The sequence below is a fragment of the Drosophila yakuba genome, chromosome 2R (assembly GCF_016746365.2).
Source record: "Drosophila yakuba strain Tai18E2 chromosome 2R, Prin_Dyak_Tai18E2_2.1, whole genome shotgun sequence".
NCBI classification, from domain to species: Eukaryota; Metazoa; Arthropoda; class Insecta; order Diptera; family Drosophilidae; genus Drosophila; species Drosophila yakuba.
The window spans coordinates 6,799,313-6,816,470 of NC_052528.2; the positions used below are offsets into that span (position 1 = coordinate 6,799,313).

At 40.3% G+C, this 17,158-nt stretch overlaps 3 protein-coding genes and 1 long non-coding RNA gene across 6 annotated transcripts; 1 reads left to right on the forward strand and 3 right to left on the reverse strand.

Annotated features, from left to right (window-relative positions):
* Window positions 1–409: 409 nt before the first annotated feature.
* On the reverse strand, window positions 410–5,372 carry LOC6529496 (carbohydrate sulfotransferase 13). Its single transcript, XM_015196655.3, has 3 exons — window positions 4,947–5,372; window positions 997–1,468; window positions 410–940 (listed from the first exon to the last, which is right to left on the reverse strand). The coding sequence occupies exons 1-3, from the start codon at window positions 5,232–5,234 to the stop codon at window positions 711–713; spliced, it is 990 nt and encodes a 329-aa protein (XP_015052141.1). The 5' UTR covers window positions 5,235–5,372; the 3' UTR covers window positions 410–710.
* Window positions 5,313–7,285, reverse strand: LOC26535137. Its single transcript, XM_015197388.3, has 3 exons — window positions 6,850–7,285; window positions 6,098–6,169; window positions 5,313–5,711 (listed from the first exon to the last, which is right to left on the reverse strand). The coding sequence occupies exons 1-3, from the start codon at window positions 7,222–7,224 to the stop codon at window positions 5,313–5,315; spliced, it is 846 nt and encodes a 281-aa protein (XP_015052874.1). The 5' UTR covers window positions 7,225–7,285.
* A 209-nt stretch (window positions 7,286–7,494) lies between these two features.
* On the forward strand, window positions 7,495–8,365 carry LOC6529497 (mitochondrial pyruvate carrier 2). The gene is made up of 3 exons (XM_002090463.4): window positions 7,495–7,696; window positions 7,750–7,790; window positions 7,934–8,365. The coding sequence occupies exons 1-3, from the start codon at window positions 7,591–7,593 to the stop codon at window positions 8,207–8,209; spliced, it is 423 nt and encodes a 140-aa protein (XP_002090499.1). The 5' UTR covers window positions 7,495–7,590; the 3' UTR covers window positions 8,210–8,365.
* A 484-nt stretch (window positions 8,366–8,849) lies between these two features.
* Window positions 8,850–15,739, reverse strand: LOC120321117. 3 transcript variants are annotated; one of them, XR_006245153.1, is made up of 2 exons: window positions 12,255–15,739; window positions 8,850–9,309 (listed from the first exon to the last, which is right to left on the reverse strand). It is a non-coding gene; the product is annotated as an uncharacterized LOC120321117 (long non-coding RNA). The 3 variants fall into 3 exon arrangements; XR_006245152.1 differs by having other exon boundaries at window positions 12,218–15,739; XR_006245154.1 differs by lacking the exon at window positions 12,255–15,739 and adding an exon at window positions 11,276–12,211.
* Window positions 15,740–17,158: the final 1,419 nt, after the last annotated feature.

Sequence of the window (17,158 nt, forward strand, 5' to 3'; positions counted from 1 at the left end):
CCTTTGCAATGCAACTAAAAATCTAATTTTATTCTATTCACTACTCAATGTTATCAGCGAGCTTTTTACTGATAGAGAGCAAGAATGCCAGTGCGTAAAGAGCACGCTCATTGTAAATAGAATTTTACATGATAATCTGTCAGTTATTTTCGCATTGACGTAGGTTTGTCTTTCACAGATTTTCAACAGTGAAAGACAGAACGGATTTGAGTAACAAATAGAGCTGATAGGGCAAAATACTTAAGTAATCTACCATATTTCCGTCTAATAAATAAAATAGTTAAAAACACGTCTATCAACAGTACTATTTCTACAAAAGCATTATATTATAATTATTTTCATTAATCAATGCGTTTAATGACGTTCAGATGTTATAAAGTAACATATGTAATCAAATAAAAATGCGCAGTTTCAATGCATTTGCAATTATATTTGATGCGTAATGTATTATTTAAACACTAATCAATCGACACTTTGAATATCCTAATATATGTATATATATAAACCTTGAGGAAGAAACATCTATTATCATTAAGTTTTACAGTCAAGACCCTTGGAAACATTTGTGCGCGGGGAGGTATACAGAACAAAAATAATATTCGCATTGGAGTGCACCTAATTCTACAAGTCCTAGCCTAAAATCACAATCTTTTCCATTGGAAAGCGTTATGGTGGTGACTTGGGGATATTGATAGAGCAGCTATTCACATTTAGCCAAACTCAAAGCCCAGCACTTCATCCAGTGCGTAGTCAAAGAGTCGAAAGTCGTCCTCATATATATCGTACAACTTGCGTATGGCACCGATGGGAAGGGGATCGAAATAGGTGCGCAGATTGGCTCGAGTGCTCGATGGTTTGTGGCCTGTGGGGAATGTTAGATTGTCGGCTCCAGCCAGGTAGAGGGCCAGCGCGGAGTCATCCAAGAGAGTGTCGTATTTGCCTGGGAAAATGATATGGTAATCAATGGTTTCTCGGCAATACGATATTAAAACTCACCCACTACGTTGTATTTCATTACACAGGGATTGCAGAGCTTGGCTATAACCTCCCAGTGCTCGTTGTAGTCCGACTGATTGGCTCGACTTAGCTCCGGAGTGACCAGATATTCGATGAACTCCCCAAAGCTGACGTCGTCGCCGCGTTCCAGTGAATTGTTGCTGGCTCCCGGCCGCAGTTCCTTCACGATTTGGCGTCCCACCCGCGATTGGAAGTAGCGCGCACTGGGGGAATCCCCCTCCAACTTATTCCGATAAGCGGAGAGAAGCCGCTCCAACGGGTGTCGCACCAGGATAAATCGCGTGTACTCATCGCTGAGAACCTGTTGCTGTTCCGCTTCAGATAGATCGTAGAGCTTAGTGAACATGCCCACGGAGTGAGCCAAAGATCCCGGAATCTGGAGGGGATCGGTTCCGTTGTGCCACTTGTGTGTGAGCATCATTAGCACACGTTTCCAGTTTGTGCAGGCAACCTGGAAAACGAAGAATCATATTTATGGATTTGTTTAGTTGAACACAATTCTTCGACCAATTAAACCAAATAAACAAGAAAAATAATTCCTCCTCGTTTACATTATAAAGAATTTCAGATCGAAGGTTAAGTTTATTGAAAACGATTTTGGGTCGGAGGAGTGAATCACTCAGTTCTTGAGTATATCACAATTGAACATAATGATAGGGAACCACCGATAAGCAGGAAAACATCAACCCTTTTTCCAACAAATTGTTCATGAGTGGATCGTGTAGATAATGGACTGATTTACCTATGAGCAGGTGTCATTCAGCACACTCACCTCATAACTATTCACTATTCACAACTTACTGATAGTAATTGGAACTGTTTATATATTGGTCACTTTTTTTTAATAGCTGACAATTATATTGTAATTAAATTCTAATAGATTAACATATTAAAAAGGGTTCTGACACAACAATCAACTGTGATTAGACAATTAAATAATCGAACACTAATCTACATATATAGTTAAGAATTCAAAAGTTTGTATTTAATTAAGGACGAATCGATGATTTTTTAAAGTTAACGTGAAGTGAAATTGAGGCTAGTAAGCCACTTCAATATAAAATCTGAACATATTCAAGATCATATTCAAAAAACGAGAGACAAGAGAAACGGACAATTAAATGTTACTTTTATTGGGCTTTTGCGATTTTCTGGGGTCAGGCGTTAAATGAAATCTTCTCAACATGTGATGAGCTGAATTACTTTGGTTTTAATTGCCAAGTGCCATAAATTATAATCTTCGCCAAGAGCGATGGCCGGATAGGTTTCCCTACTCGGAGGCATTGGGCAATAAGTCAAGTTGTTAAACTGAACTAACGAAAACTATGCGCAACAACAACTAGGGGCATGTTAAGCACATAAATACGAGTCGGAGTATACATATATACAAAGGCCGTTTGTTGGGCGGGCAATGTCGAGCCCAATTAAACACCGCAAAAACATTTCACATTACAAAAGCAAACAATTCCATGTACGTTTAGCCAGTGAAAAGCGTAGGTAAAATGTGAGGCAATATACAGAAATACACAAAGAGATCAGCGGCAAGGTTAAGATATGCCAAGATGTCGATCAAAAGTGAAATGCACAGTGTTATTTTAAGCAAAAAAAGGCGATATTCCCCGTCACTTATCTTAAATGATTAACTGTTTACAAACACTTTCTAAATAATCCGAATCCTTAGACAACTACTCACTTTTAAACAAACTTTTCAGGTGAATGTGTACTGTTAAGTGTTTAAACGACGTTCAAAACGAAAGTGGAAAAGTGTCAATATGCCAGATAAAATAAAATGTTTGTTACTTGCTAGTCTTTGGTCAGTATTGTGTTTTGATTTTTTAGAATCCGTATTTATATAAAAGGGCTGAAGAAATTAGTCGGAGGTACTAGATGCCATTCCCGATACCTACTTAATATACAATTTATAATCACTAAAAGGGCCAGCAAAATGTTGGATAACTTCCCAATACGTAAGCAATAAACGCAACAATTTAAATCTAACGCAATTTCTTTATGGCTATTAAAGCAACACGCGATGGTCACATAAAGTTTCCGGCCGGAGTGGCGAGCCCCCCCTTTTGGGGGGTTGGGAAGAAAAGGTGGAGCTGGTTAGAGAGGGTATTGGCCAAGGGTAAGCATAAACAATTTACGGCTTCATGAAAGAACGAGCCGAGGGAACATGTAAAGCTAGCAAGCCACTCAACAAGTGGCGAATGGCAATGCCAAAACCCGCAATTGAGATCTGTAAACGCTCCACTGACCCCTCCTGCGTGGTGAAATCGAAACCAGTCGCGCTAATGTGGAATGATAGTCATTGAAGAAAAGCCAAGATAACAAAACGTGTGTTAAGGCATTCAGGTGGCATGTTACCCAAACACGCCTCCAAGCAAATGGAACACTTCAATGGCACTGTGTGTCTAGCAAGTGAAATGTGGTTGCGGCTTGGCTTTAATTTAGTGGGTTCTACGTTCTACGAGATCAGATACTTCAAGTCCAGTCGAGCTGAGTGGATAAACAATGTAATTATCTCAAGCATTTAATTCTCTGAATCCCTCTGAATCAATAAGTACCTATGCATATTTGGGAGCATAATAAATAACTTTGAATAAAAGTTGAATTCTAGTACGATCATTATGTTGAAGATGTCACGGTTCAAAGGGCAACGACAACATGAAACACCAAGCTATTTCCGTTCCACTCACCCACCTTCAAACACCCAAGAAACCGGCACCTGCAATCTAATCTCATCGTTTTGGTTTGATGTTTTCTAATAACTCATTCAGTGATAAGGGAAACCTGTAAAGGCAATTTTCGATAGCTGATTCCCAAAAAGTTTAATTTCCTAATCCAATTAGTAAAATCCCAATGAGGCTCATCGTTGGGCACCACATTAATTTAATGAATAGATTACTCCTATCTAGAGCCATGCGCGTCATGGGATGGCCTCTTGGGGCCAAATATAAATCTATTTAAAACTTATTTAAATAACGATTTTTAAATGGAGTCCACAGCAAGACAGAATCTAAGCGCAGACGTTTCAAGACATTGACCTTTGACTCAATTCGAAAAGATTTGCGCTCCAAGATGACTGGCAATGCAAATGAAATGGCAACGACTTACAAATGGCTGGCCTATAATTGCTGGCCATTTGAGAGAGGTCGTTATTGCAACTTGCCGTGAAATTCTTGCCGCTGTAATTGATCGTTAAATCGCCTGAAATCAGCACTATTATTGTATGCACATACATAACCTGACACGAGCACGGATGCCCCTATTCGATAAGCCAGAAGTGGCGCGAGCTTAGCAATCAAATGCACTCGTTATTGAACACTTTGTAAATCTAATCAAATAAGTCGCACTGTAAGGATTTTATGCCTTGAAATCTGATTATTTGGAGGACTGTCTGCGATGTCGTTTCATAAAGCTTGCGTATAATTGTAGGCCAAATAAACATACAAACATCATTTAAAGCGATGCCAAAAGCCGCAACATCAACAAAACCTCAGCATGTGCTTCAAATTGAATTTGACGAGAAACAAGTTTTTATAAACGTTCAGTGGCACAGCACATGGCAACCGCAGAGAAGATTTATCCACATGCTTGGGCATTGCTGTTGTTTGATCTGCGTCCAACTTTAAGTAATTCATGAATGTAACGGTAACTGATTTCTATAGAAGATTAATGAAAAATGTTAGACATGGTTTTACCGGATGTGGTGTAGATTTACGATTTATAGAGCAATATATATCTTGCAAACTTAATTTGAAAACTTAAAATAAGCGACAGCAAATGAATTTAATATAAAACAAGTAATCAAAATATTTAGCTGATGAGCCCATTTATACAAAAAACTACCACATGCCCCTATCTCGCACCCTAATTTGCAGAGCAAGCATTTGAATTTTCTCCCCTTCCAGTTGATTCAACCGTACCTTGGGCACATAGCAGTATAGCAGCTTGTGCTCTTTGTCCACGATCATGTGGTCCATCTGCAACTCGCTGAGATCCTCTAAAGTTTGTGTGTGGTCGCCGAGCAGCTCGCATTGGCGCTGCATGAACTCCTGACGTTGAATATTAATGGTTTGTGTCAGCTCCAAGCTCCGGCGTGTAATTTTAACGTTATTATTATTGCCATCTTCGAACGGCAGGCCATTGGAGAAATTGCCCAGGAGCAAAAAGCCGATTGAAATGCAAAACGAAAGCCAAACCAGTTGATCCATATTAACCGCGATTTGCTGCCCGACTTTCGAATCGGGTGGTTGACAATCGATTGAGCTACTATCATTGGTTTTGGCTGACTAACTCTGTCGCTGGCGCCCGAAATACTTGACGCGATGGACGAACTTTAGAGTTGCTGCGTTCTCAATGCCCAGCTCCTCTAAAGTAGCCCTGCCGCTGGAGCGTTGGTCGTCGATCGGCTGATTCGTGTCCACGTTGAGCAGCCCAAAACATCGCCATAGAAACCGCCACGAGACGAACGCGCGATGATCATGCCCGTTGCGCTGAGCGGAGTGAACTAACTCGCCTGTGGAGCTGGCCACCGCAACTGGTTGCCGTCGTTCGTAGGAGTCGTCGGCGATTCCCCGACGCCGAAGACGCTCTTGGCACCGCTCGCGCTGCCTGCGCTTGTGCTGTGCCCGTGAGATCAAAGCAATTGCCCTCTTCAGCTGAGCGATCGTCGGCTCGTGTTGGTGGAGCTGGAAGAAACCGACCAGTTAGAGAAGAATCGTTTGTCAAGAGATATCAAGAGAGTTTAAGGGAGAAGTTTAAGCCTAAGCTTAGGCCAGAAATATTCTGGAGGGCCAAGAAATCACTTTAGCATGGCGAGCAGTTGAAGATTTTAGAGTTAATGTGCTTAAAAGGTATCAAATTCAAACATAATTAAGAAGTCTATGGAAAATTAGTTGTAAAATAACTGTAAAATAAGATGTTCTTAAGAATGTATGAAGGTTCTGACCCACTTTCGCTGCCTTATTATATATGACTTTCTGCCAGAGCTTAAGCTTTTGAGGGGCCAATTGACGATGCTACAGAAAGCAAGTGCAAGCAGCTGCGATACAAATCAATTCAAGGAAATACTGACCACCACTGTGAGGGTGCTGAGTCCATCCCGCTGCACATAGATTGTTGTGGCCCGTCCCTCGGCGATGGCTATCTGGAATTGGGAAATATATAGAAACTATAGTACATACGCAATGGAACCGCGCAACGGGCACGGATATCTTTATAATAAAAGCCCATCAATTAGCACGTCGATTGTACGGCAGTAGGTCAGTAGTCAGTGGCCAATATCGGTGACGAAAGCAATGCAAGAACGAACATCCCAAGTGCTAATTGCAACTGGTATTAGGATGGAGGATTAACTGGTTATATGGAAGCCATTAGGGCTGTTCATATTTGCACTTTGGTAAACCTAGTTTAGGCGATCTAGTTTTGTCAATCAACTAATCTATTAGTAAATTTGCAGTCTTTTATTATGCAGATTAAGGCGTTTTCAACGTAATGTTGCAGAAAGTGTGGAATTATCTGGAAATAAGCCGACATAGAAGCCTCAAAATGAATGACTGACCCTATGAACGATTTTCGAGACTGTGTCAAAACACACAGTCACAGTTTGCAAATTAGAGGAACACTTTTTCAAAGTTATAAAGCACAACATATATACTCCAATCAAATTAATTAGCAACCGAATGCATAACACGTGGTAATTAATAACTAATAAGTGACTAATACTATGACCTTAGCTAAAACATCCTAGGATATAACTATTAAGCCTGGATTTCTATTCAGCGGGTTAGACTGGGTTCCAGAAACGAAATAATAGGATTATATTACCTCCCCCCGCAGTTCAGTGTTTGTTATATCGTGCGGAATGTCGGAAAGAGCCTCAATATCCTGCAGGATGCGTCGTAACTCCTGGGATGTGCTGGCCAACATGGCGTTGTGCTCAGATCGATCAAAGTCGTTCCGCAGGCGGCGGGCAGTCTTTACATCCTGGGGATTCCTTCTCCGCTTCTTTTTCTTTCCTAGAATGGGCTCGTTTCTATAGCGAGCCTCTCGAACGGCCATTTTCCGCAAATTGAGTGGCATTTTCTGCAGTTTCTTGTAGGTCAGCACATTACTCCTTTCTGTTCTCTTCCCCTTGAGTATAGGTGGTTCTATTCGACTTCTTTTGCAAGGCGAGCGATCTCTGTTTCCACTTCGATCCATTGAAATGCTCCTATTTACTCTTCACTTTATCTGCCGAAGAACAATGTTTATTTGTTTTGTAACAGCTGTTTTGTGACGCTGCCATACTTATGAACAGAAGTTATCGCAGCTATCGATATATCGATAGTTAGCTCACACCTCTAATTGGGCGCGCATATTTGAAAAGCTTTTTATGTGAAAGGTACTGTTTCAAATTGGAAATGGAAATTGGAAATTGGAAAATAAATATGTTTGCAAAGACTTACAAAACAAAAATTTAATTAAAAGGGATATAATTACCTCAGATTGCTTTGCCTTGCTTATCATTTTTAATCTATTTTCGTTTTTCCTGCAAATCTTGCTTCAAAATTTATAGTTTTCTTAAAAATGTCTAAGGGCACAGGACCATTGTCTAAGCTGTACAATATTATCATCGGTACTGTTGATAAATTTGTTCCAACCGCAGTTCAACCACTTTGGCAATCTCCAGCAGGTGAGTAAATCCATTAAATATGACTAACTAAATGTTTATTACTTTCCATTCAGGACCCCGCACTGTGTTTTTTTGGGCTCCATTTTTTAAATGGGTACGTTTAAATATCTAAAGATTTAATTTAAAATTTTAAATTTTAAACCCAGTCTGTAACTAACTTACTAGCTAACAATTAAAGTCAACCGAATTTTTCCAGTTTTTGCATTGCCTAATCGATTGATTGTCCTATATTTTTAGACATTAGTGCTGGCTGGACTGAGCGATACGCTAAATCGCCCTGCTGCCAATATATCGCTAAATCAGTGCGCCACTTTGGCGCTCACGGGCTTGATTTGGGCTCGGTATTCAGTGGTTATAACACCAAGGAACTACAATCTTGTGGCCGTCAACATGGCCGTCTTTGTCATACAAGGTTATCTAGTGGCCAAGCACCTGAGATGGCGCAGCGAGAATTCTCGGAATGCGGTGTTCAATCATTCGAACTACCCAATCAAATCGGAGGATGATTGGTAGTAAGAAAACAATTTATTGAAAGTTGCTTGAAAGTTGGAAGTAACCCAAATGCAAAGTGTCTGGGAACATTTTACTTTAATTCTTGAGAGCCAATGTAGTTAATTAAATAAGAAAAGGCCATTTAAGTTTCAATAAAGACCATTCTGTGCCAATAAATACTTTCCACATTGCGTTACACAACAAGCAAAGCCATTTAAACAATATTAACCAAAAAGTAACCTAACAATGTAAAATCAATTTCGTTAGTAAGCAACGCCATTAAAATAAGAACAACCGCCATTTTTTTTTAGTGCCGCTCTGAAGCTTTACTGTTTTTTATTTCTTTTTCTCTTATGCATTCTTGAAATCATCATCGTATAGCTTCTGCTTGAAACTAAGAACTCTATCGGTAAAACTAATGTGTCACGCCCCCGATGTTCTGGGGCGATGGCTTGGGCATGTGACTTAGGACTAGAGAACTATAATATAGGAGACTTTGTAATAATAATATGTCTAATAGATTGGCAATCGGCTTGGGGTCTCCGGCTGAGGTCCTGGATGCCGTGCCTGTGGTCCTTCGGACGACTGTGATAGTGCGCACAAGCTCCGATTTGATTGGTGATTGGTCGTCCTGTCGCCGGTCGTCCTGCAGCCAATGCGCTGCCTCCAAAAAGGACTCGTCGTTGGCCTCCTGGCCGGGAGGAGGGTGGTGTCCTCGGGTTGGGGGTTGTAGTCGATGGCAGCCCGGCAATGCAGTTGGCAGCACTCCTTTTGGCCATTCGCACACACTCACAGACTTTCTGCCCGGCTAACAGGCGTATACTTGATATATTACGTATACCACTCGATGCGCATGTTAGCGAGGCAGAGAATTCTTCTGGAATCCTAATGTGTGTGTGTGTGTGTGTGAAGGGCCTCTTGACACGTTGCCAAAGGAAATGCATTGCAGGGCGGCTGGCTGTTCCTCCGTTTCCGGAGATTCTCCCTTTCGGCCGGGCTTCGTCGCCGCTGTGCGTTGCGATTGGTTGGTCAGACCTTCGGCGGTTGCAGCGGAAAATCGGCTCGACTTTCTGGGTCTCCTCCCCAATTGGCCAACGAGGTTTCCTTTAGGCCTTCAGCTTCTGCAATGGGTGTAAAAAAAGGACTCACATTAGTTTCGGCTGCCAAAATAAGACTTTTTTGTAGTAAAAGGGCTTTCATTTAATCCCAACAAATTTATTTTGGGAACGTACCAAAGAGCCGATTATATTTTTGTACCACATACATTCTAACTAATAGCTTTTTATGAAAAATATCATCCTTCAACTATAAATCTTCTCGTTTATTTAAGATAAGACTGTAACAAGTACTGTGATTGCTATAAAAAAACGATATAGACAAAATGTAAAGCAGCATATGATACTATTTTAACAATGTAAATTCTACATTGTTTTATGTCTCTCTTAATATAATTGGTAAGTATTGCATTTTTCGAAATGACACCTATTTAAATTTTTGGGGTTTTGTTAATGATCATTATTTATAACAAATCATTTCGGGGTCGTCTCCCCCAATCTTTATTTCTCCCGACCATCTATTCTAATCTTTAATTTTCATAGTCCTGGGCCACTGTGCCACGGTGTTGGTCTTTATTGGTGGAATGGGTAATGGGCCTCTGCCAAGATGGTAGCTTGCCAAAATCTTGCCTAGAATTTTTTCTCACGCTCGCTTCCAAAAAAAAAAAGTATAGAAAAGTGTAGGAAAAATGATGGGAAAGAAAGAAAGCATCTGAAAGACGGGCGGGATGGCAATGAACTTTATTGCGTAATGCGGAATCTTGGCAAGCGGCTCGATGAGATTCCACTGGGGAATCCCTCATGCCGATGCTGTCATGTAATTAAAGCGCCACCTGCCGGCCGATGCGTAAACAAATGAAGCCGACTTAATTTATGATCATGGAGTTTTGCCAATAAGTTTTCCAAGACGCGCGGCAGACACGCCGTCTGCTCCGATCGCTTGCCGGAACGAGCTGCAATTCCCGGCACCCTCATTTTATCTTCACCCCGCCTGAATGATTGACTTCGGCAGAGTTTTCCCATTGACTTAGGTCAGGAACTGTATTATTGAACAGCTGCCAATTGCGGCGAGCCCCAAATATTATTCCTTCCAGGCAATTCCTTATCTAAATTTCACACGCACGTGTTAGGTTAACGTGAATTATGAGCCATGGGAAGTGGTCCAGAAATGTACCAGAAAGACTCCTAAACGATGCCAAGGGACAACACTTGCTTTTAATTGCCTGCGACACAGCTGCTTAATCAATTTATGTGCTTAGTCCGACAGTCATTGGCTCAGTGTGATAAATAACCATTCGGATATTTTGTATCTTATTTTCCCCATCCATTTGTCATTTTTGGACATGGTCAAAAAGACTTAATGTGGCAAATGAGTGATGGCATTGATGTGGTTTATGTAACTGAATATCAGGAAATTCGAAAATGGGAATATATGTATAACAGTCAAACTAAAGTGCCAAATGATTTTGCCTTTTGGGTTAAAATTAACTCCTTTGGCACTTTAGGTAAGTCAATTTGAAGGTAAATACAATATATTCTTAAATAAACTATGTTTCATGGTACAACAACACAAAAATACTTAATTGATGAATTTTCTCCTGGTTTAAATATAGTCAGGTCTAAGCATTTAAAGCTGATAAGATTTTAAAAAAAATATATATGTATATTATAGATTTTCATTGTTTTGATACGTTCCGCAGACAAAACGAATTTACACAGAAAAAACTGTGCAGGAAAATATATCCTATAGAAGGCAAAAAGAGCAAAGCTTTGACGTTTAAAACAAATTGCGTTGTCTTACAATTTCTTATTTCTGGGCGTTGTGCAGTCCCGGCTATATATGCATATGCTTTTGCTGTTTTTCAAAGATTTTCATAGGTTGTATTTATTTGTTCTAAAAGCCGAAATGTGAAATTCGCAATTTGGTTGCTTAAAAGTTGATTCCTATTTTCCTATTTTTTTGGCTGCCTAAATTTTCCCTCGTTTGGTGGCTGATTCTGCCTCATTTCGCCGTGTTGAATTTTTCATTTACCTTGCTATTTTCGGCCACACTTGACGGGCAGAAGATCGAAGGCGAAAGGCGCAGAATAGCGATAAAAACGTCAAGACCGAAAGAGAAAAGCCCGAGAAAATTGCGCAGAACTGTCGCCTGCCCTTATGTACCCAAAAAAAATAAACGTGTATATACTGGGTGGTTGGGGGGTCCACAAACTGTATTATATACCACATATAAATAGTATTCAGACTGCGGCTCTCTATGTGTTCTTGGATCTTTGAGTCGCGATGACGCGCAATTGACGCGGGCAAAGAAGCGTTGAAAGCGTCGCTGCTGCTTCTATTTTCGTGCTTCGTGGACACGACTAATACTTTGGTACCGACTGAGATATAGATTCGGATTCGGCAACAGATACAAATGCATCTGGGCGTATATTTCGTTTTAATCTATTTCAGTTGCTTCATTGAAATGTGCTCTTTTTTCTTTTCTGGTTCCATCCGTCTGTGTTTTTGCCTCTGTCTATAGGGCGGCGGCACAAATTGTAATTAGTGTTAGTTTTTCTTAGCTTTAATTAGAATTTGCTTAATTTGCACGTCGGCATGTGTTTTATGGTAAACAAATGAACCTTGAGATGCAGTTAGCCTGCAGTTTATTTATTGAATGTGCAAGCTTTTAATCAGGTTAAATTGGGGGTGAGAGAAGAAAGGGGAGGCCTGTTGCGCAATCATATTTATTGTTTAAAGCAGTACCCTTTCTATAAATTACATCATCAGTCAGGATTTTCATCTTTATTTGCATACAGATTTTTTGAAATATTTTTCCATTCTTTAAATTATGTTTAAATTGTATAATCAGTATAATAGAAAACTTCAACATATAAGCATTATCAGATTATCTTTTTCTGCCATAAATATTTCCAAGCTAGTATATACATTCCTATTAGTATAATTTTCGACTTTGTATATGTACACATGCTACCTGTGTGGCCAAATTTTGGAATAATCTCATTTCCAACCTTTCATATTTTATCACATTTATACGCGCAAGTTTCCTTTGCATTTTTTGTGAATATTTTTTAAAGAACAGGAACAACATTACGCAAAATATAGCTTCACAGGTTTCATCTATTTTTATTAACTGCAATGAATGCTGTAAAAAAAATGAAAAGAGTGCATCTACAACACAGAGGCGTTGTCACAGCTGTAAGATCTGACGAAAACTGAAAGTCAATCAAAACAGCAGCGAAAGAAAAACCAAACAACCGAAAAGATAAATAGAAAATCGTAATCGGAAAATTGGCAGGCTGCAAATATTAACTGTCTGCCAAAAACCAAAAAAGCAATGAACTTAAAATAAAAAAAAATTGCTTGAATATTGGCCAATAAATTTTACAAGACGTTGACAGTTGGCCAACAGCAAACGGCCTTGCCGAAGGCCAATCAAACGTCATTATTTCGTTTTCCCATGTGTGTCTGTTGGTGGGTGATAAACACAATCATAATGATAATTGGACACCTGTTGGCAACTGCTGGCTGGTGTCTGGCCAAGAATTCTTTGGCCAATTCAACAACAATCGGTGACGTAGCGACGAACTGGGCAGCTCGTCAAAAATGTGCGTCAGCAATTAAAATCATAATGAGAGTGCCAAGTTAGAGGCGCCACCCCGCCAAAGGAGAACCGCTGCCAAGGCCCCAATCCCAATCCCCACACGCCAGCCACGCGACTCGCATTCCACAGGATGCGTTGCCAACGATGATGCCAAAAATCTTGATGCCAAGAAGCGGCCGACAGCGGGCTGCGTTTGTTTATGTTTATGTTCGTGGCGTTTTGGGTTCCAGGGAATGAAAAACAGCCCATAGAAAAGGGCGGTAACGGTTGAAAAACGGCGAAGATGTGGGAAAGAGTTGGAAACACAACGATGGAGAAGCACGAATTCTCTACCTTTTATGGCAGTACGCCACAATTTTTAAACCGAACACTAAGAGATATTCTACATTAACTAGAACTTAAATATATCATTTGCATTTATAAATACTATATCAAATAAACATTCAAGCACAATTGTAAAATACAAAACAAAATTCCTAAAAACGTGCTAATGGAAATATTTTAACTACATGTAATACCCACAAGATGCTTTATTCTGTTTACAATAATAGCACTATCCCTCCTTTTTTTTCGGAACATGGGACAGTTCCTTCTTGGTAAGCCATTCAACTTTTAAGGTAGGGAAGTTGAATCATAAAGTAACGCCTCGCAAGATTGAAAATAGTTAAGTGTGGACACTGCAGCAGCAGAAAAATCAGCACCGCAGACTTGTAGGCGCTGCCAATTGTAGACTGCGACAATGCGGCGTATACGTAATGCAGCAGAAGTCGCCATCCCCCGACCCGCACACATAACGTATACGCAGTGCAAGACAAAGTTGCGGGCCAAATGCATAACAAATAAATAACAAAGGCCTGACCATCATTATAAAAAAGGCAAAGGAGCGCCGAAGTTGCAAAAAAATGGAAGCGGACAGTTCAAAGGATAGCGGGCCGCACTAATAAGTTTTAAGAAAAATGAAAAATCGTTTGTGCATTTTTATAAGTGCAAAAATATGCAAATAGAGTAAATCATTACTGGACTGGACCAAAGGCAGCCAAAGTTCTTCCTCAGAGATTTTTTTGTTTTCGATGTTGATGACAGCAGAAGGAGCAGAAGGAAACGCTGGCCAAAATCATAATTTGGCGATTTATCTGTTTGTTTGCTTTATTTGCCCCGTCTAGGCCGTTGAGAATTATGGTTTTGTCTGAAGCCGACTACTCACAATGCAGAAGGAGGAGGAATAAATGTTCAGCTTCAATGCCGCCGTCTATATGCATTTAAAGTGTCTTTGACAATTTCTCACTGGCAATTCAATTAGTTTTAATTGCTCGACTTGGCGGACGTTTAAAAATTCCACCCTTCGACGCCCGGCCATCAATAAAATCAATGCAGAGCATAAATCTTCAAGCCTTTCACTGCACAGAATCGGAATTTGAATTCCGAATCGAATATCTGGCGGAAGGAAAGATAAAGCGCACTGACCAGCGGCGGAACGGGAGGACTTTTTGTTGGACATATGCAGCCAGTCAAGAGGAAAAGAAAGGACACAATGCCTTGGACTTGGCTTGGCTTAGTTGCCAATTTCCTGGCGAGAAAAAACGGGAGAATTATTTGCCAGGATGTCCGAAACATTGTTGGTGTCAACAAATTCCTTTTCAACGGCTGCAAAAAAATGTTCGACCATTGCCAGCTTGAAAAAAAATGAACAGCGAGGCAAAGACGAAATTAATGTGGAGACATTAGGGAATGTCCTGCTCCTAGGATGCCCTGCTCTAAGTCCTTGGCAATTAAATATCGTGTTAATTTTTCGACTACCCCACTGCTCTGCGCTTTCTGGCCAATTTACTACTTGGAGAGCAATGGGTAGATTTTTAATTGTTTTAATGGATCGTAAATCTCCTTGTACAACTTTTTGATTGCTGCAGATAGTTGTTGTTCTTCTTCAGTGCAGATGCTCATAAATTTTGGAATTTAAAATTTCGAAAATACAACATAAAACTTGGCAATTTTATGGCTCCAATCGACAACTACAAAAGGAAATACTTATTTGCCCAAATTTAATTGCCCTAAGTACATTGTACTCTGGCGTGTTTTTGTTTCCGTTCAGTCATAAAAGAATAAATCTGTCTGTGAGATTAATTTCTGATATATGAATTTCGTTTCATCTTGCCGGGATATGGATGTGGAATGAGAATGGATGGCTTTTTGGTCTGGCAAAAAATGTGGGTGGCATTATCCTTCTAACCCAGACAGCTCATCCTTGGTGGCTGTTCATTGAACCATGAGCAGTCGGTGAAGGGAATCGAAGGAGGCAAATCTCGGGCTGTAAAAGAGCTCTCTTTAACATTTTTGGCCAGGCCTATAAATTCGTTTGGGACCCTGACAAAATCCTAGATAGTTCTTCACCGGGCACGCCCCCTGCGGCGCACTTAGCATTCCCGTTGTCATTTCTCGGTTGCATCGGGTTTATTTATGTGGCGCCAGGCTGTTTTCAGTGCGTTCCTCCCTTTTGGCCTCACTGTATTTGGGGCTAAGGATTTACACTCTTTTGATGCGCGATTATTGCCACGTGGCAGAAACTCACAGAATTTCGGTGTGCTATTAAAGGTTAAGTCTGTTGTTACTGGATTCCATTCAATGATAATTGGTGGATTGAAGTATATATAGTCTTAACTTTTGTTAATGGCAAATTTTGACATGTTACATTTTAAATGCTGGTGTCCTGCAGGTTTTTAAGCAAGTTTCATTCGGTTTCGTAAAAAACTAATTGTTAATAATTGTTATAATAAGATGAGATACAATTTAAAAACTTTAGAAGTTTGTATACAACTCTAAGGAAATTTTTTCTTAAATATGGTTTCTTTTTTATCTTATGGCTATATCAGCAATTTAAATCCACATGTAGTCCCTACTTACCATTTTGTAGCACTTTTCCGCGCTTAGATGTTTTAACTCCTTTGCCTTCCTTAGATATTGTAAATTCTTCCTCCTCAGCTGTGCTTACATCATATTCTTTCACCACGCCGAAGACTTCCCGCGCTAATTTATTATGAGTTTATTATAATCGTTCGAAAGTGCTCATTATAAAGAAATATTTTTTCGTTATAAAACTTTTGACGTTGGTTTATAGACGTATTGTATTGCACTATGGTTAATCCTTGTGACTATTTCATATTTATATGTGTTTTTTAATATTGGGTTATAATAATTGCTCAATTTGCTGTTCGTTGAGTTGTTGGTTATATCATATGCGGTTATGGTGGATCCTAAGCACTATTTCAACTATTTGAAAAATAGTTATAGGGTGGTTATTTTAATTTGTTGAGTGCTTGTTTGTTTTCAATTTCATTATAATGTGTTTGTTAAGTGTCATCGTATTATATTTGCAGACAAATATTGTGACTTGCTTTTTTTATTGTAAATTAGGGCATATATTATGCATCATTTCATTTCAATTTTTTTTTTTATATTTTATGTTTTGTTTTGGAAACTGATCTTAAAAGTTCCCTTTGGGATCTTAGTCCCTTGGGTAATATTTAACATTGTTGAATATTCTTTTTTATATTTTTAGTATTGTTTCTTGGTGCATCCTTTGCTGGAGATCCCGATGTTCTGGGCGATGCTTATCCTTTGGGGCTTCGCTGGCGATTGCCCGGCTGCGTTTGACATGGTGCCGTAGCCAGGACGAGTCCTTTCATTAAGCCTGGCCAGATGAAACAATCAGCTCCTGCCAAATCGCTTGGGTCAGAGCCAGAGTGCCCAACTCCACGTCCCTTCATTCTTGGCACGTTGGTCAGTTCAGCTCACAAAGGCACACACTGTTTACACTCACTTTCTAGCACCACAGAGCAACTGGTTGTCGTTGGATGTTGTTGGCAGTTGCGGAGCAATACTCCTATTATTTAATTGTTTATCTGCTTTTTCTTATTTGCTGTATGATCGGGACGGACGGGAGTATCCGGCGAGCAGTGTCAGGTGTTGCGTACTGCCCAGGCTCCACTGTGGTCCATCGTGCAGTGGCCATAAAGCACTGTGTGTCTTTGTGACTGTGTGCCAAGCAGAAGCAGAAACTGAGGGAGCCAGCTGTCAATTGCCCTGATCTTGGCCCTGATGTTTGAGTTGGCTAATCAAACGCGGACCGTGGCCAAAAAAATGCGCTGCGTTTCCTTCTCCTCCTGCTCTTCCGCCATCTCCTCCTCAGTTGGCCACATCCTGCGTCACCTGTTTTTGTTGTTGGCCGGCCACTCTTCTTGGCTGGCTACGCGTCAAATTGAGACCCAAACTCCGCTCAATTGGCAGCCGTGCTGCCGTAGATGTTGCGGATCCAAC

Bases quoted from the DNA above. Each gene is read 5' to 3' on its own strand.
- LOC6529496 (XM_015196655.3), bottom strand. From the start codon at position 5,234: ATGGATCAACTGGTTTGGCTTTCGTTTTGCATTTCAATCGGCTTTTTG. The intron at 1,469-4,946 runs GTACGGTTGAAT...TTCGTTTTCCAG, and splicing joins TATACTGCTATGTGCCCAAG to GTTGCCTGCACAAACTGGAA. The intron at 941-996 runs GTGAGTTTTAAT...TCATTTTCCCAG, and splicing joins AATGAAATACAACGTAGTGG to GCAAATACGACACTCTCTTG.
- LOC26535137 (XM_015197388.3), bottom strand. From the start codon at position 7,224: ATGGATCGAAGTGGAAACAGAGATCGCTCGCCTTGCAAAAGAAGTCGA. The intron at 6,170-6,849 runs GTAATATAATCC...TCCCAATTCCAG, and splicing joins ACACTGAACTGCGGGGGGAG to ATAGCCATCGCCGAGGGACG. The intron at 5,712-6,097 runs GTCAGTATTTCC...GGTTTCTTCCAG, and splicing joins TCAGCACCCTCACAGTGGTG to CTCCACCAACACGAGCCGAC.
- LOC6529497 (XM_002090463.4), top strand. From the start codon at position 7,591: ATGTCTAAGGGCACAGGACCATTGTCTAAGCTGTACAATATTATCATC. The intron at 7,697-7,749 runs GTGAGTAAATCC...CTTTCCATTCAG, and splicing joins ACTTTGGCAATCTCCAGCAG to GACCCCGCACTGTGTTTTTT. The intron at 7,791-7,933 runs GTACGTTTAAAT...CTATATTTTTAG, and splicing joins GGGCTCCATTTTTTAAATGG to ACATTAGTGCTGGCTGGACT.